General features: G+C 44.2%; 1 protein-coding gene across 1 annotated transcript; it reads left to right on the top strand.

Moving 5' to 3' along the window:
- Positions 1-15201: 15201 nt before the first annotated feature.
- LOC147906021 (pyruvate decarboxylase 2-like) lies at positions 15202-26981 on the top strand. Its single transcript, XM_087382703.1, has 7 exons — positions 15202-15771; positions 16080-16243; positions 16408-16969; positions 17053-17141; positions 17575-17692; positions 17791-17979; positions 26616-26981. Exons 1-7 carry the CDS (start codon positions 15316-15318, stop codon positions 26784-26786), a joined length of 1749 nt encoding a protein of 582 aa, XP_087238829.1. The 5' UTR covers positions 15202-15315; the 3' UTR covers positions 26787-26981.
- The last annotated feature ends 412 nt before the right edge of the window (positions 26982-27393 follow it).

The raw sequence follows: 27393 nt of genomic DNA, 5'->3' as shown, positions 1-27393 counted from the left end.
AATAGTGAATTGTGTATTGCGTTGCATCCCATTGTTTCCAACGACCTTTGTATTGAGATGCCTTTGGAAGAATCGTGTGGAATTAGGAAGTTGCAGAGAGAACTACACTTACCCATATGTTGGAGGCAAAGTTGACTCCACTTCACCATACAGTGAAGCCGCAACAGTGAGTTTGGCTGCCCACTGTTGAGACACTCAAGTGCAGCTCACCTGCTAGCATGGCCAGGCTGCTACATGTGCACGTCAGCCAATAGGATGTTCACAAAATGGATGAAAACATAAATTGAGAGCAAAAAGATTTTTCATTTTGCTCGGCCCTGTTAAGTTACTAAGCCCTACCCTACAAGGGCAGGCCAACAAGAGTGCATGGGTGCCCACCTCCACATATAGTGATAGTGGTAAAGGAAGTGCTTTTGGATGCAAAAGAGAAAGCAAATGATTTTGGGCTATTAAATGGCAATTTTTAACAAAGAACTCAATTAAAAAATACATGTGTACATTCACAGAAGAGTTCCTATCCTCCACTATAGCACTAACTCTTTGGAGGCTATGCTAATAAAAGTTCTGTGGGGGCACATATAGCACCTACTGGCTACACACAAGGCTATCATTCAAAGGCATCACCATATTCATTTTATGAGAGAATATTTTAAGTTGGCTAGAGCTCTCTATCTCTAATTGCATGCTATCATCATTGGTCCTTAGAGTAACAATGTGACAAGTTTGGCAGTTGCAATTTGTTTGTTGGCTATAACTCTATGCATGAAGTTCGAAGTAAGATCTATCGCAACTGTGCTCACATCAAGCAAGCGTTTGTGTAATCTTTTTGAGAACCCTTACTAGAGTAGCTTCAAAAATTGAAACAACAAAAAGGTACAACAATTGTCACTTCTGGCATCCATCTCCTTATGGGCATCCAACTCACTTCTGGCATCCATCTCACCAAAATCATCTTATGGACATTTGGCAACATGAATGAGCAATCGGAACTCCTTTTTTAAGGTAGGAATGTCACAATAGGTGTGTGCTTTAGAGTGTTTGAATTTAGTAAATGCATTACTTATTGCACAAAGGATTGAAATGACTTTACATGCAACTCTATGATTGAAATTTATATCTTTTTCATTCTTAATATAGCAAATCCTTCCTTGTTATCTTTGCCAACTCCTATGAATTTGGATATTCCTTCCATAATTCAACAAAAAGCATCAAGATCTTTGAATTTAGTACATGCATTACTTATTGCACACAGGATTGAAATGATTGCATGGAACTCTATGATCGAATGCTATATATTTTTCCATTCATAATATAGCAAATCTACCCTTGTAGTCATTGTCAACTTCTATTCAACAAACTGCATCAGTTCTTTCCTTCCTAAACAATGTTTCCATCCACCCTTGTTGTCTTTGCCAACTCCTAAGAAATTTGCATATTCCTTCCATAATCCAACAAACTGTGTCACTTCTCTCCATCCCAAATGGTCTAATTATCATCAAAACTCTCCTACATATAAGGACACATATGGCCATCCATATTGCTTTAGATGGGCATCCACATTGCAATCACAATGTTGAACTCCTAAACGATGTAGGAATGATTTTGAGATATTAGTCGGTGAATTACTCTAAATTATTATCCTTTTGGAGTGATAGGCCAAAGAGATCATTTATGAATGTGAAGCTAGGATGACAATTGGTTTGAATGATTATTTGTCTGCAAAGGGTCTAGCTTATTGTAAGGGAAACATACATTCATTATTCAGTAGAGGAGGAAATTGCTCTTGTACAAATTGGTATGTGATAATGTTGTTAAAGGATGTCAAGGTAGTGAGTGCATTTGCTACATGATTTTAAGATCTTGGCTTATGGAACACTCCATATCAATAATAGTAAATCACAAGACCAAATTCAATTTGTCTACTATTAACTTTTTTAAATGAAATAAATGCCTCAATACTGCATGCTCTATTGGAGCCATGTAGGTGGACATCTAGCTTTGGAACCCCACACGATGGACAATGCTTCTTTATTGGTGATGGCATATCTTGTTCAAATGTTGTGAGAGACCAACCTAGAGTGGATGCTCACACAAATCTAATAGGATCAATTATCTTTGAAGAAAAATACCCAAATTTCTACATATGATGTGTTTGTATGCAAGATGAAACACTTCCCAACATGGGTGCAATTTCTAAAACTTTAATTAGGCTTTGAAATTTCTAAGACTATATTACGATGAAAATTAACATCCTTCTAAAGCAAGATCTTTAGTGGCCATTATTTGAGTGTATATTTCCAAAAACTTTGGACCAAGAAACTTATGTCCAAAAGATGTTTTACTTTATTAGCATGTGCAACAGTTGGATATCTTGTAATCACTTTAGATTTGGCAAGATCTACTTGATCTCCTTTTAAAGATACTATATAACCTTAAAACATGATTGATTGTTGCCCTGCCCCATTTGGCTTTACATTGATGTGATTTGTATCAAAAGTTTGTGTGTCTTTATTGGTCCTATCTCTTTGTGATAATATTGAGGTGAGATTGGAATTTTCCAACAACCCAAATTAAGGTCCAGGGTATTGAAATACTTTACTTTCCACAATCTGCTTGAGATTTCATAGCAAAATGAAAATTGTCTTGATAGTGATGTGATTCGATTATCCAAAGTTAAAACAAAATCTATAACTTGTAACCTTTTTTTACTAGATAAAGTTTTTCTAATACATAAATTTTAGATGGAATGATTAACAATTTTTTTAAAAGTTTGTTTTCTTTTTGTGACTAGTGATGGATTGCAACTCTTATAAGTGAAACATCATATGCTCAAATGTCATGACATATGGGAGCAGTGGTCATTGAGGTATGATCTCCTTTAATAAAGTAATGCATAAAGAATGAGAGAAATTTTTTTGAATATTCATTTTGTTGATTCGTTGTAATACCTAAAGAGGGTGTCCATAGAGATGTTTTACACTATTGTGAAATTTGAGACTTTTAGTTTATAGAAGGAATGCCTAGAATGTACATTTCAACATTCTTAAAGTTTTGAAACTCCTTTATGCAGCAACCAATATTTTCGAGGATCGGATCATATATTTGGCCAAGTACAACATAAGAAAATTTTAATAGTGGTTGCTTCTGCAAGCGTAATGGAATCAAGACTATTTGATCAATCATTCTTGAAGAACTATTGTTCCATAAAAGACTACCATGATGGGTCTCGCTATTGCATATTATGGTAATTTGGATTGCCCTTATACTACTTCCGATCTCATGCAAAATCAAGATGGAACTATCAGGCATCATCCTTGGACTACTATGCACATGAATAGGCTATTGATGGGCTATGGATATTAGGGTGATCCCATTTATTATCACCCTAATGCTCTTTTCCCATCATATCATATTGCTTAGCATAGGGAAGAATTGTGGGGTAACATCTTATGCATGTTTTTAAACCTTCTATGGTCCATGATTTGGTCATCTAAAAAATTAAGCTATCCTCACAATTAATCCCTTTCATCTGTTTGATGAATGTCTCTTTTGTCTTTTGTGCACATCTTCGAATAGGGTTTGTGGAGAATTTGATCCAGAATATTATTATGGCTTCCTATTTGGAAAGCTTTGTCATAATTACTAGATAGATCACTTTAGTCTCTGTTGCCAAGGCCCTAATCTTTTTTGCTTTGTATATTTTGGTATTAATTGTTATTCAACATTCTTCTTTTGTGATGCATGCAACCTCTATATATACTAATGAAATGATTTCTCTTCTTACCTCCTCCTCTCCCATTTGATTCGTTAACTTTTTGACACTTCAAATTAGGCCTTAACTTATATGTTGTGCCCTCTTTAGTGTTCTCCCTTAGTAGACATTTAGTTGAATTTGTGTCATCTTCATCCTTGATGGAGAATTGATAGTCTCATGTCTTGTAAAATGGCATTTAGATGAATTTGTATCATCTTCATCCTTTGATTCTATCTCATCCAACTCTATGCAACTCAACAACAACAAGAACTCTTATCTTTGAAGGGAGAGACATCCCTTTTATGCGTAAGCCATTGTCACGCTCAAACCTCAAGAAGTTCTTCATGAGCCCATAGCCTTTATCAATGAGTTATCAGCACAATGCCTTGTCTCTTATATCTTCCTAACCCTTGAGCTAATCACAAATCCTAGGGTGCCACCTCAATCTATAATATGTTACTACCCTCGTCCAAAATCTAGGGTATGGAGGGACAAGGTCCATAAATAATATGCATGGATTTCCTTTAAAAAATTCAAATATGTAAGGAAAAAAATATGAAAATTTCACGTCCCCCTTCCCACAAAATATAAAGGTATATACCTTGAAAAATATGTAAGATTTTAAGATTTTTCATAATATGTGAGGCCCAAGGGGGGGGTTCTTTTGGATGAGGGGGGGTAAAACAAAAAATACACTAAAATATGAAAACCCATCCCCTTTCAAATGAATGTAACTTTTTCACGTGTTACCCAAATTTCAAGGGTGTAAAGACATATTTGAAGCTCTTTTAGTGTAGAACACAACTATGTTAATTTGAATAATTTCTATGCATGGCATATTTTTTAAATTCATCTCATACTGAAGATTTTGATCGATTTTCTTACTAAAGGGAGTTGGCACCCAAGGTCACAAATGTTGCAAGTCTTGATCATTAAAAAAACCACAACCCCATCCTAGCTATCCAACAAGATTCTTCGGCATATGTTGCCCATACATTCATTCTATAAGTTGGGGTGGAGGGGGTCTCCGGTCTCCATCTCTTTTTAAAAAAGAAAAAGAAAAAGGAAACTTTTATTAATGCGTGAAAAACACCGTATAACTCAGCTTCCAAAAGGAGCTAAGGATGGTAATTACAAAGAGAAAAAACCACCAAGGGAATCTCTAGAATAGGGGCTAACAACCAAGGTGGTGGTCTATACATCTAGTGGATATCATCCACAAAAAGGGTGTAAAAGATGCATGTAGGCCAAGCCTTGCAAATACTTTTGACATTTGCTCTTGATCTTGGAGTACTGTGCTCCCAAATGGTAAAGATGATGTCCTACCAGATAGCAATAAGGGTAGCCATCGGAGTGATCTGCTGTCCTCCTATCACGTGACTACACTATGCGACCCAAATGTTCCAAGCAATAATGCGGGACACTCTCCTAAACACTATCCTCTAGTGAGTGTGTTGGGCAAACACAAGAAGGTGGTGAAGTGTTATACATCTCTATCTGAAAGACATGATGGCCATGGACCCTGTATGCTAGTGTGACTGGATCGATTGAGAAGGCATATCCTCCTTGCGTGAGCCATGCAACCATCCCCCAAGTGAAATCCTGCTGCATCCATTGCATGTGAGCCACTATCCTAAAGGCTGCTAGCCAGAGACTCTGAGCTATAGGACATCCCCGCAAGAAATGGGAAATTTTCCCTAGAACCCCCTCTATGCAGTAGAAGCATATGGCATCTACCTACATCTACTCTAACCAGGGACCTCCATGAGCCAACAGTTAGAAGAAATAGGAGATATTCTATGGTTTCAAGCTAGTCCAAATAATATGAGACCTAAAATGGGAGACGACCTCTTGAGGAACCTCCTGTTCAACCCAGTGGCACTCCCTCGTGGGTGTCCAAGCTGTTGCCTCTAGCTAAAGGCATTGCTTGATGCTAGCTGCGTATGAGAAAGAGGGGACCTCCTCTACCTTTCCTGAGTGCCTTACTCAGGCTGGCAAGAACTACTTCCCCGATTCCCACTAAATGTCATTGAGAGGTTATCCCTCCCATAGCCATGGATGCCCAAATGCTCTCTCCAAGGACTTGTTGAGAGTTCACGCTCAACATCATGTCATCATGTGTGCATAGCACCATCACGTGATCATATGTGCATAGCACTAACCTTATGGAGTGCTATAAAGGAAAGGGTTAGATCCCCTAACCCTAACCCTAAAATGGGTTTGTATATATTATATTTTTTCAACTAAATCTAGTGTACAGTTAGTCATTTGTGGTGTGCTTTCTAGCTGTGCCCTCTCTCCTCATCTCCACTCTTCTCCTCTCCCCTCTTCATATTTTGTCATGGTATCAGAGCTCCCTTGTCTTCTGCTGAGACATTGTGATTCCTGAGAGTGTGAGAGAGATTGTGAGATTGAGAGTTCTCTTGAGTGATTGTGAGATCCTTCCCTTCACTTCTGTTGAGAGAAAATTTCCGTTCATTTTGGAAGAAATTTCGTCCATTTCCGTTCATTGAAAGTTCTTTCTTCCGTGAGAGAGAGAGGTGTAAAGAGAGGTGTTCATTTCATTCTAGTTGAGTGAGAGAGAGAGATTCCTTGTGAGTTCTCCTATTGAGAGAAATAGGGACAGTGTGAAAGGCAATATATAGAGTGTAAGAGGTAGTCTGTACATCAACTGAGGAAGAGAGTATAGTATTTGTGAGAGCTTCATTCGATCCCTCCATGTCCATCTTCAACACAACAAGCAGCTCCTCACTCATTGCATAAGCTACCTCCAAGATAAGTTACAACATCAACGGGGCTCCTTTTATCTACAACGTCAACTGAGCCTCACTGCGCATGCAACAGTCTTCAAGCTCCCGCTCTCATCGCCAACGACCTCAGTCTCTCCAAGCAGTCCCACAACAGAGCAATGGCGGCCTTCTGCCTCTACAAGACTCCAAGTCTCTAGTGTACGAAAAGCTCTACACCTTCAACTTCAGTCCCCCGTCAACTTCTCCACAGTCCAAGCAAAGCTTCTATAACTCAAGCTTCTCGACCAATGCCACAGAGGCTGCAATCTGCTACATCTAGCTCCACGCACACAGGCGACTCTTCCACAGTGCCAACCATCGAGCTGTCTACAACGAGATGGCTCCTCGACGCCCTATGACAGCCTTAGCAGCAGCAATAGCCAACTAGCCCACGGGCTGCTCCACCAGCCACCGCCAACACGACTCTGACGTGGAAACTCTAGCAAAGGCATCTCATCGGCGGACAACACCTCTACGAGTAATGCCACGCCTTCTACCATCGACAGCCCGCTCGCTCAAGCAGCTCATAAAGGCCAGGTAGAAGCTCTCTCGACGGACCTCCAAATGGGCTCTCAGCTCCTACCAGCACCTAAACGGCATCCTACAATAGCCAACAGCAAGAAGCAGTGCACGGCCGACCTCCTACAAACCTCCAACGAATTCGCGACCTCCAAAGCCTTCAGGCTCTCGGCACCCGACGGGCAGCTTCATCATCTCCTAGCAACGACGAGCCTTCCCTGCAAGGCTCCAATGCCACAATAGTGCGGCTCCGACCGGCTACTGGTTGCTCCAACTAAGTAGCCTCCTCAACAGACCATCAGAGAAGACGACGGAATCCCGAGATTCCGTTGGCATCTCAGAGATTCCAACAAGCCAATTCTGGTCGCCCTCCTAGTGCCACGTGGCAACGAGGGAGGATATCTTATCCTCAACCTCACCACATTGAGGTGTGGTCAGCCAAGTGACACATGGCCCATCTGCCACATCATCATCTTATCCTTACTTGCCATGTCATCCAATTGACATGTGGCAACCGACTGCCACATCAGCAGCCCACGTCAGCTGACATGTCATTGTGGCCATGTCATCAGCCACGTCAGCACAGACATGTCATCATCAACTGACACATCATCACGGACTGCCATGTCATCACCGACAGCCACATCACCTTGCTGACATCATCAGTAGTGCCACCTCAACTGTCCAGTCAGCATTGACCCTTGCCAGGCACACACAGTGCTCCACAGGCACTTCATGTGACCACTCCTGCCACCTCATCACTGATTCACAGGCACACCTCTTGCTAGGCACAGTGCCACATCATCACAGCATGTGACTCACAGTGACACATCATCATTGAGCACCATTTGCACTCCTTTTGCCCCTCCACCTAGATCAAGTCATATCTCTTGATCCAGGAAGAATTTGAGGGCGCTCCAAAAAGGAAAGTCGCTCATTTTTTTGTGCTCTACGTGCTCATCACATCACATGCACATTTCGGTGCAAGTTACACTCACATTTGAGCCTCGTCGACAAAACCATTTCCTTCACGCACATTTGTCTCTACATCGACGCATCTGACCCAGCACTTAAAAAGAACAAAAGAAAAGAAATTATTCGCTATTCTTTCATCGATCGATGGTTGCTTTAGATCTAGATCAGAGTAGACAAGATCGCCATAGAGGGGACGCTTTGAATTTCCCCAAGTTGCCAATCTAAGCCATGCCCGAAATTCCCGACTAGTACCTACTTGGAGTCAGTCCATATGCTCACATACGGTTTCACATCATTACATTACCTGAAACCTTTTGTCTCTAGTGTTTTGTCAAATTAAGGTTCAAACATAGCAGATAGAGGTAGATAAAAAGATATCGAGATATAGATAGAGAGACATAAAAATATAGAGATACATATATAGAGGTCATACATATGTGTGTGTGTATATACATATATATGTATTTATGTATATACGTACGTACGTGCATGCGCGCGCATGCACACACACACATAAATAAATATAAGAGAGAGAGAGAGAGAGAGAGAGAGAGAGAGAGAGAGAGAGAGAGAGAGAGAGAGAGAGAGAGAGAGAGAGAGATGCAATGTGTATACATAGATACAGAGAAAGAGACAAATTAACAAGTAGAGATAGATAGAGATAAGGAGAGATATATAAAGATACAGAGGGATACAAAAAGATACATGGATTAATTTTAACAGGGATGATGAATATGAATGTGTGTGTGTGTATGTGTGTACATATATATATATGCCAACACACACACACACACACACACACACACACACACACACACACACATGTATACTTCCCCAACTATGAATTATTCTTTTATGTACCCCCCGTGAAATCTCCCCTTTACACTCTTTTTAACCACTCCGCACACTAAGCACACTAATCTTCCCATACCTCCTCCAATCCCTTCTCAACCCATGCATTCATGCGCTCCTTACTCCACATGTGACTTAAATTTTTGTCGAATTATCTAAGAATCCATATGGTTCTCTATATTCCTAGGTAAAGCGATAACAAGCCGGGGAAAGCAAGCATTAATTGTCTACTCTAACTATGATGTTCTACACCTAGTTTATTTGGATGGTGGCAAGTAAGTGGACCCTGACCTTAGAACCTGGGCTGCTTGAGGATTCAACATCTTTTCAATATTGTGTTTGTCAAACTCAATATTATTAAAAATTCTTATGTTTGGTGGAAAATTTTGCAAACTCTAGTTGTTGCATTTTTAAACTTAGATGTTTCAAACAAATTTTCCTTTTACTTTTTATCCAATTGATGGAATTAATTGTATGGCTCAATTATTGATGGGGATTTTTAATCTACACACACACACACACACATCTCCATCTATCTCTTAAGGCTCTATCTATTCCTCCTTAATATTAATCTCTCTTTCTCTATATCTATGTATATACATATGCAAATGCATTGCATGTGTGAGTGCACACACACATCTCTCTCACTCTATCTCTCTAAGGCTCTACCTATTCCTCAATATTAATCTCTCTCTTTCTCTATATCTATGTATATACATATGCAAACACATTGCATATGTGTGTGTGAAGATCGGTATTGAGCTGATATCCACCCTAGTACATCACCGCACAGACACCTATTACTCGCCCTCCAAACCCTCGGCAAAATCACACAAGGCAGTCTTTCTAGGACAAGCACCCACTCACAGGAGAGCCTTGTTCCCGACACCCCCGTCCTCATGAGCTAGACCATAGTGAGTTGGAACATACACAAGTGTTCATAGCGAGCCGCAGTACCTGATACTTCGGTAGGAGTTGTAGAGGGTAGTGGTAGGGCGGGCAATGGACTTATGATTCAGGAGCACATGTTTTCAACCACAAACATCAGATGATGTCATGACCTTCTTCCAAGGAGAGGTCCAGAGGAGTGGTCCCCCGTAGTAGGACGGAGTGGAGGGGTCTGCATCTTAGTCTCATAATCTTTGGATCCAGACGTCTATGATCAAGGTGAGCTCATCCCAGGATGGGCAGTTTGGATGGGAGTTTGGACGGGAGAGTCCAGGATTGGGATTCTGAACGTGTATGCCCCAGCATGTAGACAGCACCGCCTAGCCTTTTGGAGGAGGCTGTTAGAGTGTCTTCTAAATGTAGACTCCTGGATTGTTGGAGGTGACTTCAACAACCTGGAGTTTGATGAAGACAACTAGGGCGGTGCCTCTTTCTCTGAGATGTGAGCAGCAGGAGCGTAGACCCTAGGAGCACTCCATTTTCATGATCAATGGCAGAGACTCGTGGAGAGAGACAGATTTCAATAGGACACCTGGCAGCATCCTCTTCTCCTTTGGACAGAGGAGACACGATGGATTGCTAGAGAGACTAGACCATTTCTATGTTGGGGACTGGGCACTCCATAGAGGCAGATTTATCGGGATTCTTGCAAGTACCACGATGTCAGACCACACTCCAGTGGTACTTCACTTGGATCAACCCCATTGAGGTCTCCCCTAGAAGGGAGTTCGCATTCTAGAGGACCTCCTGTAGGACGACGAGATCTGGTAGGTCATGGCAAGGATTCGGGAGCAGTCAGAGATGACACCATGTGAGGGTTGGGCGACGTGGTGGCCGATGTGATTCAGAGGAGTAGTGAGGAGCTATAGGCTCACGCCCTTAGGTGGAGGAGGACCCATTAGGAGTGTGAGCGGGCTTTGAGGAGAGACCTTGCCTCCATCGAGAGGCTCAGGGAGCAGGACCCAAGTTCTCAGTGGCTTAGTGACAGATTTGAGAGTGCTCGTCTTGAGCTTCAGGACAGGGAGTTGCGGCGGGCTGAGTTCTCTTACCACTCCTCCTAGGCCCGGTGGGTGCAGTAAGGGGACATGAAGACAAAGTAGTTCTTTCAAACCATTGGGCCCCGATTGGCAGGCACACAGTTGCAGCGTCTCCGGGATTCGCAGGGCATCATGCACATTGACTTGTAGGAGATTCTAGACTTGAGCACCAATTTTTACAGCCAGCTCTTTCAGACAGAGAGGATGACCCCACCTGGTCTTGTGGCTCGAGATGTAGTCTGGGATCACGTTTCTATGAACAGTCAATATCATCCCCGTTCATTCTTCCCATCACATCTTCCATGAAGTTCCTAAAGAAGAACACAAGCAAAACTTAGCACAAACAATGTAGCACAAAAGAGTGAAATTTTATTGGAACATTAGATAGCCAACCTTGTAGCCTAGATTCTCCTCTTTCTAGCACCACCAGTGGATGCCAATGCATCTATGCTATGTAAGTATCTTCTTTTCCCATCCTTCAATACCAAAGGTGTTTCTTTCATCTTTGGCACTCCTCCCTCTACCTTCTCTCGTTCCTTCTCTATGGCCCGTTGAACTTGGCTATATATAGATCTTTCCAAGTCTTTTTTAATTTATAGAATGATTCTTGTAGTTCCTATTGCTCCAAGTCCTCGTTTTTTTTTCAAAGAAAGGAACCTTCTATTAATGCTTGAAAGACTTCATACAAAACAGCAGCCCCAAAGGTGCTGAGTATGGAAAAAACCAGAAAGGCCGAAAGCTAGCAAGTCAAGCCTCACCTCTGCCTCCATGGGTAATCTACTCCAATGGCCAAAGGACCCTACTGGACCACTGTCCCACTGTGCCCAACCAATGTGAGTCTGATGTTCGAGCATACGTCCCTCCTGATCTCTGATCTCTAGGTGCCACATAAGGGGCTAGCGCTCAAACTCCTCTTTGCATCTAGGCAGAGCACGGATGAGACCCCCCTGCTAGTCTCTGCCAGACCCTGTGAAGGCTCCTCATCAAGGGGGAACCCTTTCCCGTAAGGGGGGCCTCTGAGAAGATCCATCTATGTGAAGGCTGCCACTTTCTCCCAGTGCGTGGGGTGTTCCTTAGAAGCCCTCGCTGTAAGAGGAGCTTCCAAGGCTCTGCACCTGGGGTGAGGCCATGAACCACCAACTTGCCCAGAAGGGCTCTGCTTTGCATCTCCAGATCAATGATACCCAAGCCTCCCACCAGTGCTTGCATCACCGTCTGCCAAGCTACTCAGGCTCTAGTGTTCCTTGTGCCGTCTAAACCTACCCAAAGGAAGTTTCGTACCAACTGTCGGAGTTGCCCAATGCATCCTTTGTGAAAGCACCTATAGGAGGCGATATACCAGGCCATGGCAAGAAGGACCTGGTTTGCCACTAAGGCGTGAGCTGCTAGGGAGAGTTTGGGCCGAGCTCCAGTAGAGAAGCTTGTGCCGAACACTCTCAAGGACTGGGGCAATCTGATGCTCTGCTATTATATGTGTTTGTTCGAAGAAATGGTTAACACTGACTTCTTAAAAAATGAGCAAGCAATCTACGGTGTTCGTGGATTAAAAGAAAAAGATCGACAACAAGCTTGCTCCATCTTTCACCGACTCCATCTTTACCATACTCATTGGTTAAATACAACCAGGGCACAACATCATCTGCAGACTCAACCATAACTCAAGGATGGGTAATCAAATCGGTCCAGGGGAGTTGTTAACCCTATGGCAACAACAAGGGCCAGAAGTGTTGTCTAGGACAACAGTAGCGGCAAAGCTCCGTTTGTAATATCTTGAGCCTGAAAGAATGTTTGGTGAATCTGAAAGGATGAGGATAGCCAAAGTCCTCTCTAGAAAAGATCCAATCATACATGCCTAATCAGGATCTAAAGATAGAAATACTCAATCTAGAGAGAGAAAGACTAAAAGCCTACACTTTTTGAGGCCCCCCCACTTTGCGTAGAGACCCAAAGGGTCCCTCCACTTTGTGTAGAGACCCAAAAGGTCCTCCCCAAAAGTGGAGGGACTCTTGTCTCTCCTACAAAAGAGGTCCCACCACAGAGGTACCTACGGATTACCAACATGTATAAATATCTCTCAATGGAATGAAGCTGCCACTCTTTCGGGTTCAGTGTTCAAGCTCACTATTGTGTTCATGTGATTGATCTCCATTGAGTCCATGCTCTCTTACACTATCGTGTTCTAGCATGCCCTTACCCTTGCACTCTCTACCCTTGCACTCCCTCCTCCTCCTTGTCCTCCTCCTCCCTCCCTCCCTCCCTCCCTCCCTCCTCCACCTTCCTCCTCCCTCCTTCCTCCTTCCTCCCTCCCTTCTCCTCCCTCCTTTCCTTCTCCTCCCTCCCTCCCTGCTCCTCCTCCTCCCTCCCTCCTCCTCCCTCCTCCTCAACCCTTACCCCTCGAGATCGCGAAGGAGAATAGCTCTCCACTCCTCCTCCTCTCTCCCTTCTCCTCCTCCTCCCTCCTCCTCCTCCTCCTCCTCCTCCTCCTCCTCCCTCTTCCTCCTTCCTCCCTCCTCCTCCCTCTTTCTCCTCTCTCCCATGGCATGAAAGAGAATCACAAAATTTGCTCATTTAACTTGATGAAAGAGTCTTGAAGGAGGAAGCTTTTGAGTGATTTTTTTTTTGTTCATTGCTATCATTACCAACTTTGTAAGGGTAGCAAGTTGTAGCAATATAGCTTGGCAACGGTAGCAAGCCGTGGTATTTTAGTCTTTGTCAAGACACATGTGGAGCCCACCAATGTTTTTTTTGAAGGCGAATGTTAGAGAGGTAGTCATTCATTTGGGATTGGGACAAAAGGTTGAAACCATGGCATTCATTTTTCTTTGAAAAACCTATGTTGATCACCAAAAACTACCAAACTTTGAAAACTTATATCTTTTGGTTGACAAATCCAAATTGGGTCATGTAGCATATCAAATCAAATGGCAAGACATGATCTAGATATTTAACATGTTTTTTGCACCATTTAGTAAAGTTACATATTTCAAAATAAGCATTTTATGAGATATGGCTAATTTTTTCCACCAAGTTTAGTGCAGAATCACCCATTATAGGCTATCACTTCTCAAGGGTGAGGATGGTAGGATAGCCCAATCAGGCGCTCCTTTTTCAAGGGGTCCCTCAACCACTAGAGCCCAATTTAAATAGCATTGGTAAGAATAGGGGAAAGGGCATCAAGATACCCATAGCAATTGTGAGCAGAGGGCCTCCTTAGTTGGTATGGGCATCTTTGGTACCCTATCCCATACATTAATGTTAGTTGGGAGGAGGAGCATGGGAAAGAGCCACTTTAGCAAGCTAAAAGGTAGGTGCCGAAATTTGTAGTAGTGATAGAGATGCGAGCGTGAAGGACATAGATTTGTGTTTAGGATGGATAGAGGTCCATGACTACGATTCACTCTCGATTGACCAATAATGTTGAGGAGAGGGACAAAGGGAAGCAAAGAGTGTAACTTGTCTCCCATGTCTCTTCAAGTCATTTTCACCCTTCTCGGCTAACACTAATATGTGTGAGAGGTATCAAGATGCACGTACTACGTTAAGACGGAGGCTCTTGGCTCCGATCATCGCCTCCTTCCCAACTGGCATCTTAGTGCCACTTTAGCAAAGTTGGTTGAGCTAGTAATGATGGAGACGAGTGTAGGCAAAAGGGTTGTGATATATGTTGAAGAAGGACAAGGGTGTTACAGACTATGTCTGCCCATGCCCACCCATGGTGCATTGAATGCATCTGGGCCATGGGTGGACATGGGCGGGCAATCTTTCCTGTCCATGATTCGTGGGCATGCCCACGTTGGGCCAGGTTTGTAAACACCCTAAAAAGTCAAAAAATCTAACCGGCTAGTTTTCGACCGTCCAACCAGCCAATTCAAAATCTTTAGAGCATTTCCTTGCGTGGGGCTAGCAGCTCTGGGTGGGCAGTACAACAAGAGTTTGCACTGTTCCCATGAAGTGATTGCCGTGCTAGTTCAGTGTTGCAACGCTAGGCCAAATTTCCAGTTTTGTATGATTTCGGCTCAACATTGAGCTGCTCGAACGTTGTGTGAGTTTCGAACGAATGAGGATGGAGTAATCAATGCGTTACATTGACTCGAAGCTCTCCTAGGCCCTGGCATTCCAATGGAAGGATGCAAAAAGCATTGTGGCTGGGCGAGCGGTGCCACTGCCGAGCCACCCCCACTAGGCACTTGTGCGGCCGGATGAGCCACTTGTCAAGAGGGGAACCCAATTTGAAATCTCAACAGGGTGGATGAGCCACGTGTGATGAGGAAACCCAATTTGAACAGAAAGACACCTTCACGTACATTGACAATAGAAGCTTCTGCAAAGGAAAAACGAACACAGCGAAGATTTTTACACCAAAGGCTTGAAAACTGCATGAGGTACAATGCAGTGTACAGTAGTAGTACAAACTCCCTTGCGCTCAAGCAGCTGAATTACAATGGAGGAGCACCCAAATGCCCAGCAACACCCCTTCTCTCGCATCGACAGTGGTTGCTCCTCATTGGGTCGTCACATCGCTCGTAGACTCCTGCAAATCGGCGTAACCGACGTCTTTACCGTGCCTGGCGATTTCAACCTCGTCCTGCTCGACCACCTCTTGTCTGAGCCCCCTTTGCGGCTCGTTGGATGCTGCAACGAGCTCAATGCCGGGTACGCTGCCGATGGCTATGCCAGAGCCCGAGGGGTCGCGGCTTGCGTTGTCACCTTCACTGTGGGCGGCCTCAGTATCATCAACGCAATTGCTGGATCTTATAGTGAGAACCTCCCTGTAATTTGCATAGTTGGCGGCCCGAATTCCAATGATTACGGGACAAATCGGATTCTCCATCACACGATAGGCCTCCCAGATCTTAGTCAGGAATTCCGCTGCTTCCAACAAGTCACGTGTCACCAGGTCTGTATATATATCCATGCATGTACATATATATGCATGTGTATGTACTATCTATATACATACATGTGTGTGGGTGTGTACGTATGCATGTGTTTAGTATATACCTGTGACTCTCTCAATATGTTACATGTATGAATGTCTTTTAGAGTGTACACAGTGCAACTCTTGCTGAAATTTGTATATAAAGTCTCATTTTTGTAGAATGCAGGGGATTTTGTCTTTCTTTATCCCATTTGGAGGCTTATGTAAGGTGTTGTTTTAGTTCCACCACAACTCGAAATGGTAATGGTGAAGGCATTGCAAAGCAGGTGGTTATCCAGGACCTGGATAGTGCTCATGATCTCATTGACAGAGCTATATTGACTGCCTTGAGAGAGAGCAAGCCAGTATATATAAGCGTTAGCTGTAACTTGGCAGGGCTTCCACATCCTGCTTTCAGCAGGGAACCTGTTCCTTATGCTATCACACCCAGGTACTTTCTTTTGCAGATTCACACGTATATTTCTCCCTTTTTGGGGCCTGCAGTTTTTAATTAGTAGATGTTTGGCATGTTTCGAGGTGTTGCAATGATAGTTGTACTTTCCTCTCAGAGTAGGCCTGTCACCTATCTGATCTAAGCACAGCGTTGTCAAGCAGGGTGAGCAATCCACAGAGTCTGCAAGCTGCGGTTAAAATGGCAGCAGACTTTCTGAATATGGCTGTAAAGCCTGTTCTAGTGGGAGGTCCCAAAATACGAGTGGGTAAAGCAGAAAGTGCCTTTCTAGAGCTGGCTGATGCATCTGGTTATGCTGTTGCAACGATGCCATCGGCTAAAGGGCTGTTCCCAGAATCACACCCGCGCTTTATAGGCACTTACTGGGGTGCTGTTAGCTCTCCTTGTAGTTTGGAGATAGTGGAATCTGCAGATGCCTATTTGTTTGCTGGTCCAGTGTTCAACGATTACAGCTCAGTCGGTTATTCACTGCTATTCAAAAAGGAGAAAGCAATTATTGTGGAGCCTGAACGCGTTACCATAGCCAATGGGCCAGCATTTGGCTGTGTTTGCATGAAGGATTTCTTAAAGGCCCTCTCACAGAAAGTAAGGACAAACACGACAGCTCATGACAACTTCAAACGCATATTTGTTCCACCTGGTGTCCCACTTAAGGGCTCTCCAGGCGATCCATTGAGAGTGAATGTGCTGTTCTGTCACATCCAGGTGAGCAGCAGTGTAATTTTGAGAATGCATGCATTTGAAGATGAGGGAGAACAATAAACTGTAAATGTTTATGGGGTTTGCAGAACATGTTGAATAACAACAATGTGGTCATAGCTGAAACTGGAGATTCTTGGTTCAACTGCCAAAAGCTGAGGTTGCCTGAAGGATGCGGGTGAGCGAATTCTTGTCTTTGTGTGTTGCTGGGGTGAGATCTAGAAATGGAGATGCATGCATTGACTCGTGATTTCTCACCTGAATCTTAAGTTTCTACAATCCTTTATAGTTGTAAGCAGCTGCTTATCATACATTTAACTATTTAAGATAACTTTTGACACTCAAAAAACAAAACAGTCTAGAAGATTGTCATAATGAATTCGGCCTTCAATAGCATGCAGTCTTACAACTCCCATTAAGTCTGATCCTGTTATGCAGCTTAAAATTTTCTGGAATGTGAGTCTTTGCAGTTTTTGTATTCATGGGTGGTTTATAATCTTTTTTACAGTCAGCATCATAGATTCAGCAACATGACTTTCGTAGCTTCTCTGCTAAGGGTCTTATTGTTTTCAACATTGAGAAAACATGATGAATCCTTTGTGTTTTTGCAGCTATGAGTTTCAAATGCAGTATGGATCTATAGGCTGGGCTGTGGGTGCTGTGTTGGGTTATGCCCAAGCCACTCCAGAGAAGCGTGTGATAGCATGCATTGGGGATGGTAGCTTTCAGGTTTGTGGTTCGCTTATCCTTTTTACTTTTCTTTTCTTTTCCATCTTGAAGGTACTTCAACAAGGATTGTTGTTGACCGCTATTGAATTTGCGAGCAGGTCACTGCTCAAGATGTGTCAACCATGATCAGGTGTGGCCAGAAAAATATAATTTTTCTTATAAATAATGGAGGATACACAATTGAAGTGCAGATTCATGATGGACCATACAATATTATAAAGAATTGGGATTACACTGCTGTGGTGGATGCATTTCACAACAAGGAGGGGAACTGTTGGACTGTGAAGGTAATTGCCTTTAAAAATTATAAGTATCAGCACACTTGACAAAAGTTTGTGTGCTTTCCAGCATAGTAGTCCCTATTCAATGTACACTCACTAAGATGAGTCCCTAAGATGGAAGAGGGAACACATAAGCATCTTCATTTTTGGTGGGCATGGGTCTGAGCCGTGGGGTGGGGGTGGGGAATGACTATTCGTGTTTTCAACTGATGTGGAAGATTGGAGTGAAAAACAGTAGCTCACCAACGATATTTTTATCTGAAATTGCATTTCTAGTGTTTGTAATAGGATTTTGTGGCAAATAATATGGAATAGGTTTTGTGTGTTTTAATAGTTTCAGAGGACGAATGAAAAAGACAAAGTAACGCGAAGTTTGAAAGAAAGGAAAGTACGAATTCTCACATGGGATTAGCAGGGTTAAGGGGCTAATTTCTTGGAACTGCATGTAGGAAGATAAATTAGGTGCATTTTAGCTCTTTAGGGGATAGAATGGAACAAGAAACTATCATGAGGAAGAACAGTGAAATAAAAAATGTATAGTATGAGGAGAAGAAAAGTTGATCTAAAATGATGCAAGGTTCTCTCTTAGAGAATGGAAAGGAGTAGCTCTTAGACTTCATCATTATCTTCTCAATGTTCAAGAAAGTCACCAGTTAAAATACCTTCTAACCCTCTCCGGAAACCGTATGGCATCTCCTAACAACTTGGTATCGAGCATGCAACATATGTTGGCAAATTACCACCTTGGGTTAAGACATGAATCCTTTCCAATCCATCGAAAAATAAGTGCTTGGTTGATCAAAAATCAAGGTAAAGGGTCCTCCCTTCATGCCTTCCTTGGAGTACTGGTAACCCTATAACATGAACAGGTATGCTAATCATAAAAGGTTTAGTCTCTTTATCAGTATTAGGATGATCCCCACAAGACATAATTTATCTAACTTTTGAAACACTAATTGACAAAGGTGGCTCATAAACTTAGGATCTTCACAACTATCAAGTGAAAAACCTGCTCTATAAGGTGATGAGCCTACTTTGGTGCTTTGCCATCAATCTTCATAGGATGAAACACTGCCATGTTTGTGAATTTACTCATGATAACTCAAACGGATCAGGCTCCCCTTCTGATCATGGGCAAACTAACGTTAATTAGCTGAAGTATCAATCTCCATGTGACATCCCAAGTATGATCCTGTCTGTCGTAGAGGAACTTATTTGAAGCTGGAAGTCTTTCCCTAGGTGAGACGTCACTATGTTGCTGTGAAAAATCCGATTGACTTCGGTAAGTTGATACGGGGTCCAAAAGCCATGCAATAATGCTCCATTAAGAGTTTGACCCAACTGGAGACTATCTACAAACTAAGCTGTGCTATCTATGAAATCACAGTCCAACATCTAGTCATCTTTGTTACACAGACAATAGCGCAGTGCTAGTACAAAAAATCCATGATTATGTCAGAGGTTGAGTGTTTGTTGGAGCACCTGTATGCAGCGGAAAATGAATGTGAACTCTTTCCACCCACAGTATGCTGTAAATGAACCCACAGTAACAGAGACCTGTAGGAGATATAACAGCAAAAAGAATTTCACAAAATAATCAGTCTATTCATCCACAGATGTGGGAAAACAGTAGCTCAGGGATGAGCACAAAACCTCCAGCGGGTGCTCAGTCAAACACAGCCAGGTGTGGCTGACAGAAGACTGAGAGAAGAGGAAGGCTGCTGCTCCTGTGCATGCTGTATGCATGCCTTGGTGAAAGGGCGTTAGCGGGATGCTAAAACTGAAGCAAGGCTTTCCCTTTTATAGGGCATTCCAGCCAGGTTTGGCCAACCAGCTGACCAGATCTGGACCAGATCCAGCCAACCAAACCAGGCCGACCTGGTCTGTCAACAAGCCAACCGAGTTGATCAACGCGAATGACCCAACCAGCGGGCTGACTGTACCTGTCAGTTTTGATGACTGAATAGGTCAGTCTTGCATGCATTTGCTCCTGCTGCAAACATGCTCCGGATCTGTTTCTCCTAGCAGTTGCAATCTGCAACCCTGATTTGCTGGCAGTCATCTCTCTTCCAGGACTGCAGCAGTTGCTCACCATCCCTGCCCGACTTTCCTGACCTACAGATCTACTGTGCCTTTGTCTGCCTCATATGGCAGCTCATAGAGGGGTCAGTGATCTCAAACACCTTCTCTCACAGACTCAATGTGGACCAACCCCCATGCGTCGAATGAGATGCTCCATCTACTCATGAGAAAGAGCCTTGGTGAATAGGTCTCCAGCATTTTATTTTGTTTGGCAATAGGTGAGCTCGATTAGTTCGTCCATTATCAGTGCCCTGATGAAGTGGTAGATGTGTTTCGCCCGTGCGTGGTGTACTGCTTCTTCTTGTAGAACCTCCATGTCTTCAAGGATCCACTGAAGGCAGAAGGATGTGCATGATGCCATGCAGACCTCTTTGTACTCCACCTCCATAGATGAAAGAGCGACCGTTGGTTGCTTCTTATTGAGCCAAAAAATGACCCCTACCCTTGGTAGAAAACAATAGTTCATGGAATGCCGAATGCCAAGTGTCCATGTCTTTGGCCCAATCACAATCACAGCACCCAAAGGAGTTGATTCCTATGCGGTACGTGATCCCACATCCTATAGCACCCTTAACTCTCACAAGGATCTCAATGTCTCAGCGGAAGAGAAGGGAGCTCTGATACCATGAATACATATGAAGAGGGAGAGGAGAAGAGTGGAGATGAGGAGAGAGGGCACATCACAAACAACTAACTGTACACTATACTAGTTGAAACAAATGAAAAAATACATACCCATACCCGTGTAGGGTTAGCTTAGGGTTTCTAGGGCTAGCACTCTTTGTATATATGCTATGCACAATATGAACACGTGATATTGAGATGAATCCGCAACAGTTTCTTGCCTACCCAAAGAGGTTTTCTAGTGGATGGTTGCAGCCCACAGTTCCCCTTCCTTTCTCCTCTCCTCCTTTTCATCTTGTTCACCTTTCCTTTGGTAGCACGAGCAGATTTTTAGCTTTATCTCCTTTGGGAATGCAATCTTGGTGATGACCCTTGGTCTAGCCAGAGGGGCTCTTATGGCAACTTCCTCGAACCCCACACCACAACCGTTTGGACTGGCTAGAGGGGCTCTTATGGCAGCTTCCTCGACTCCCCCACCATAGCTATTCGGATTTCTGAGGACAAGCAATAGGTGAAGATTGTAGTTCAATCATTTTTGTAGGATACAACAATGGTAAGGCGCATAATAGGCCTTATGGCCACGAGGAGCCAGGTTGGAGATTGGATCTAGGCGAGTTTGGCGCCGAAGGGTGACCACATTCAGGAGGTCACCATATATGGGGAGGGGTTCTTTCTTCTCTAGCTAAGCTCCCCCAACACTACCAAGGCCTTGGTGGAGCAGAGTCCCACCTTACTCGGCCCGCCGCATCTGGTTTGGTACCATGGCTTCATAGCTGATGATATGGATACAACACACTATGTGCCGTGGCTCCTAGTGATGCTTCACTTCTCAGGTCTTCCAAATGAGTATTGTGTCATCTTGTCTTCTAACGGGGGTTGCTTTGGCACAGTGTTGGATCCTACCACAGCCTTGGTTCTTGTAGATGATGGGGTTCTGTGGCTCAAGGTGATTGTGGAGTATCCAACATCCTTGCCCAAGGAGATCCTTCTTTGAGACCTTGGATGGGGGCGAGTTTCAAGGTTGATGTTGTAAGCCTCCCAAGATAGGGTCTTTGATACAAGCAGAAGGGAGAGCCCGCCCTTGAGATTCAGGTTGGTAGCTGTCTACAACCTCTCCCACGGCATCTACAAGAGGGTCAAAGGATAGATCCCACTGACTCGTTACATATCAGCAAGATTCACAGACCCCTTGGGTGGAGTCTTGCGAGAGGGCTTGGACTAGAGTGGACGAGAGGAAGCCAAGCAAGAGGGCTGCAAAGAATCGTATATGCTACACAAGTGTTGATAGCAAGTAGACATGGGGTGACTAGAACCACCCCCCTCCCCCCCCCCAAAAAAAAAAAAAAACCTAGGGGATTCAAACAAAGGGGCCCCCCTCAGGACACCCTTAGACATGTGAGGGAGAGGTCTTGGACCTTCTGGCAAACCCTTTCACAACAGGCCGGCTCCGAGACTACTGAGGGCCCAGTTAAAAGAGAGGTGCCCCTTCCTAGTCCACTTGCTACCATCATTCACCCATCCCACCTCTGCCTCTCCTAGACCCTCTTCCCCAACACTCATTCGCTCCCACACCTTCTGCCTTCTTTCCTCTTCCTTTTGGCTGCCCCCCCTCCCTCACTGCCCTATGCTAGCATAGTAATGCAGACGGTGATCACCTCACCACTTGCCCCCTGACCCCATCTCTTTGGCAAGAGAGACTTGATAGTTTTTACATGGGGTGATTGGGCAATGCACAAAGGTGGAGCCAGGAGTATTCTTGCTAGGATGATGAGGTTAAATCACTTCCGAATCTTTTTTCACTTGGATCAGCCCCCTCATGGACTCCCCTAGAGAAGGGGATCCGGACCCTCAATGCATTGCTATAGGAGGAGGAGGTGCAGTAGGCCATGGTAGTAGTCAAATTTCCCCCTACTAGATGGCTTGGCGAGTTGGGTAGTAGTTGTGATTTAGAGAAGTAGTAAGGAACTACATTTGTAGGCACTTCGGAGGCGACATTCTTTTCAGGAGAGGGAGAGAGCACTGAGACCTTGGCTTCCATAGAGAGACTCAGATAGCAAGACCTAGTTTCTCAGTGGCTTGCAGATAGGTATGAGATTGCGCACCTTGACCTCTAGACCATAGAGGTTGGTAGGGCATTCTTTTCTTATGACTCCTCTAGGGTGCGTTGGGTCCAATAGGGGGATAGGATAACTAGGCATCTCTTTTAGACCACTGGCCCTCACTCAGTGGGAACTAGCTCTTGCTACTTCGTGATGAGAGTGGCCAGATCCCCTCGGACTCTTAGGAGATTCTTGAGCTGACCATGTACTTCTATCGAGACAGTTGTTTTAGTCAGAAGAGTCATCCCCACAGTAGCCCGGGATTCAATTTGGGTGCAGGGGTCTCCCCAGGCATGAGCAGGCACGTGGATGCCCCGTTCATAGATGGGGAGATCTTGGAGGCGCTCAAGACCCTCCTACCAGATAAGTGCCTAGGCGAGGACGGCTTGACTCCAAGCTTATTAAGGTGCTTTTGGGATTGCATTCATACTCCCTTGCGGCTGGCCTTCTAGCAAGATGTCTTTGATGCCGGATTGCTCCCTCAGTTGCTCAATCACGGCTGGATTTGTCAGATCTCGAAAGGGGGATACCTATCACTCTTCTGAACACCGCTTACAAGTTCTTAGTTAAGGTTTTGAGCTTGCAGTTGCACCCCCATCTCGCTAATATTATGCATGATACTCAGACAGGTTTTGTTTAGGAACACAGAATCCTGGACAACATGTTCACTTTCTAGGACGCAATGGATTGGGCATAGGATGAGTTTCATCCTATCACATTCCTTCTCCTAGATTTTGAGAAGGCTTATGACAAGGTGGAGTGGCCTTTCTTGGAGGAATCATGGGATGGATGGGTTTCTTGGAGTGATGGATTCAGGGGGTCTCTGCCTTGTATATGGGGAGTGCCAGTCGGTGGGGGAATATACAAAGGAGGCCTTTTCTCTTTCCCGCTCGGTGCACTAGGATATCCTCTTCGTGGTAGAGGCTCTAGGCTATTTTCTATGTTCTTAGGCAGCTGGCCTCATAGGAATGTGCACTCCCAATTCGATAGGAGGACGATTTTTTCTAGATGGCATGACAAAGACTCTAGAGGGAGTTTGAGGTGCCCTCGAGTTGTACAGTCAGACATATGGGGTCAGGATCAAGTGGACTGATCAGTCGGCTTCCTCTTGGTGATTGAGAGGAGATCGTGGAGACTGGGGGGCTCTTTTGGCTTCTATTGGATCCTGTGAGGCCAGACAGTGAGCTATCTAGGATGTCATGTGGGCATAAACAGGTCCTCTTGGCCACTCCGTGGTACATAGCTTGCTGGTGTTTTCATAGTGGTTGCATGGGATAGCTCAAGCACTCGGTGTGCAACTTCTTGTGGCTGGATTGGATGGTACTAGGAACAATAGAGCGCTTGGCAGGTGGAGGGAGGACTTGGCATCATAGACCCAGAGATGTAGAGCAAAGCCTTGCTGAGCAAGCTGATAGTGTGTGGTCTCACACCATGATCGCAGCCCTAGAAGCTCTTGCTTTAGAGAGGGCTTCTCAAAAACAACCCCCCGCATAGGAGGTTAGTGGCAGCAGTCTCGTAGGTAGATCTTCTTAGAGGCCCCCTTGACCGGAAAGGGCCACCCCTTCGAGAGGTGCAATGGGATCCGAGTGAGTGGTTCTAGCCCTCTGCCCTTCTTCTCATACACAACACACATTGGCCATCATCTTCAGCTTGAGGTGGCCACTCGGACTTCTTGGAGAGAGTGGCATTGGGTCGAGCAATAGGTGCCCCAGGAGGTCATTTGCAGATTTTGGTCGCGATTTTGCAAAATGCCCCAGGAGGTCATTTTGCAGATTTTGGGAGACAATGTCCATCTTTGTTTGGAACATCTGGGTCAACCGTTGCAGTTTGGTGATGGGAGGCCAATGGCTCCCCCAGGCAGCGCGCATTTTGGGAGTGAGGGATGATGGGATCTAAGACGTCTGCTTAGAGGCGGGCACATATTTGCAAGGCTTGGCGTGTATGTGCCTTCTAGGTATTCACAGAGTGAGGCATTTGCTGGTTGTATAGTTCCCCACCCTTGTTGTTGGCCCCTGTTTCAAAGACACCCTATGTAGTGAGCTGGGTTCTCTGAAAACAGGCTGGTTGACAGCCAGTGTTCCTTTTTTTTGTTTTCTCACACGATTAGGGCCACACGGGTAGCTGATTTGTATGGTAGATTTTTTCTCCAGCATTAATATAAAGCCTTTTCTCTGGGAAAAAATAATCCTCCCAGCATTTATGGAAAAGTAAGGCTTTGGCTCAAGCATCTCGGTGTCAGACTTCATTGGATTTGGCCTCTTAGCATCCCATCATCTTTGCCGAGACCACCAAGGGATTCCAACCAGATATTTTGCCTTTACTTCAGAGGGTGCCATTGCCTCAAACAATTGGCTACAGAAAGACGCAGCCAAAACCTGATTGGTCTAGGGAGGCTCCTCTATAGTCTAGATGTGAATGATGAGTTCCCCAATATCCTTCTCCTAAAATAGGGAGTCTAGCAGGCTAAGTCTCAGTCTTCGTCGTGGCTGCTCTAGGCAAAGGACAATAGGGAGTGGTTTTATGTCGTCATCCTCTACAAAATGCCTGTGGAACCTCCCTTTTGTTTGGCCCAATCCCCAATGTGGAAGCGGTCTAGTTCTCTGGGAGGCAGTCATGTCTGCGATGTCCAGAAGAGTAAAGGATATTGCCCTGCATACGGAAGGACTTGGGTTCACACTAGTGGTGTCTGCCTCTAATGAAGAAAATGGACTGTTCCCAGGATCCACGCTTCTATAGGAGGGTTCTTTGAGAATAAAGCATGGCCGAGCTTGTCCTCCACAAACTGACGGTCTGATAGTTACCTGCGTCGTGGGGTCTCTTGCTTTGGTGTTGATGGTCCAAGATATAGGAAAGCCTTTTCAGAAAGCCTCATTAAAGAGTTTGGCTAGGATCAGAGCAAGTGTTTCCCAAGCATGAGTTCGGAGTTCTGCTTGATTGCCTCCATGATCATTGGCATTCTACAGGTGTTTGATGGCTCTTCATGCTTGGCGTGGTGAAGAGCGTGGAGCTGGTAGGGCGAGGAATGTCATCTACGTTAGGTATAGGATGTTAAGGACACCATAGAGGGTATCAATGCAAAGACTAGGATCGTGGATGGGGCATGGTGATCTCTTCCAAGGCTTCCATCCATAATTCTTTGGAGTTACTTCTGCAAAGGATGCTTGAGAGTTCCTGCTTATGCTTAGGGGAAGCAGACGTGTGCCGGGGCAGCAGGGGGAGGTGGTTTGTAGCAGGCCTTAGAGATCAGGCTTGAAAGGTGCTGCAAAGGGCAGTGGAATGCAAGAGAAAGCTTAAATTGAGATAGAATGAGGAGGGTTGATTGTAAAAGGTCAGGGCCTGCTTTTGGGGTAAGTGTGTAGCCTACATGGAGAACAGGTGAAGGGGGACCCTTGCACAGGGTAGGAAATCGAGACAACATGGGGGTGGGGGGAGCACTTACACAGGGATGATAATACTGGGTGAAAAGGGAAAAATGGAGGGATCTTGCTTGAAGGGGGGGGTGATAGCCTAGCAATGTGCAATCAGTGCAGAGAGCTGCTGCAAAACGAGAGGGAGCCTCCACAGTGGGCCTGTAAATTCATCCATTTCTTCACTAATAGTACTTGGATATGGGGATAGGAAGTACCTATTTCTCTGGGTGAATTACTGGTCTTACTAAGGGTAGGACTATTACTCATTTTTCCCTCCTGCTTCTTCAAGAAAATTACCCCAGGGGAATTATATAAAGTTCCATGGAAAGTAGACACATGTACTTGCTCTTTGTCCATAGCACTGCTTTGCTCGAACGTCCGTAAAGTCGTGATGCTCAATTTAGATAATTTATTTGGCATGATGCAGGTGAAAACAGAAGAGGAACTTATAAAAGCTATTGGAGCAGCTCAAGGAGAAGAGAAAGATTGCCTTTGCTTTATAGAGTGTGTCGTACACAAAGATGATACAAGCAAAGAGTTGTTAGAGTGGGGATCACGTGTTTCTGCAGCAAACAGCAGGCCTCCGAACCCACAATAACATTAAAACATGATCAAAGATACCAGATAACATTGTTATCTTAGTTTAGCTATCTGTCCTGCCAGTGCCAAGATAACAGTTTTCAGATACTATGTCTTGTGAGCAGATCTTTAATGTTTCTTGCTTAATGCTTTTTAAATCAACTTTTTAAGCTATGTGTCTCGCTGGTGCCAAGATATTAGCTTTTAAAAAATTACAAGCAGATCTCTTTAAGCTTACTGCTGCTTTCCTCTTGCAATTCGCGTTGCTCTAGGAGGTCTACATATTTTTATCCTGTTACAATGATAGCGTGTGCTGATGAAGTCAGCAGCATTGTTTTTTTGTACAAAGTCCTCTTGTTTTCCTTGAGATGGATTCTTCTTCAGTAGTCTTCTTTTTATATTCTCAGCTATAATTTCACATTGGAAGTTCTCCTTCCAAATAGTCAGTCTTAAATCTCAACTTCATGACTAAAAGAAATATGAAAATTGAAAATGTGCACTCTCTCTCTCTCTCTCTCTCTCTCTCTCTCTCTCTCTCTGTGTGTGTGTGTGAGATAGATGTGTATGCATGTGTACATTTACTTTTTTTTTTTTTAGTGAAATCTTTATATTTCTTTGTGGGAAAC

This window comes from Dipteris shenzhenensis, chromosome 1 (assembly GCF_047967505.1).
Source record: "Dipteris shenzhenensis isolate YYH24624 ecotype China chromosome 1, Dip_SZ_1.0, whole genome shotgun sequence".
Taxonomy (NCBI): domain Eukaryota; kingdom Viridiplantae; phylum Streptophyta; class Polypodiopsida; order Gleicheniales; family Dipteridaceae; genus Dipteris; species Dipteris shenzhenensis.
This window is presented reverse-complemented; position numbering and strand designations above follow the sequence as displayed.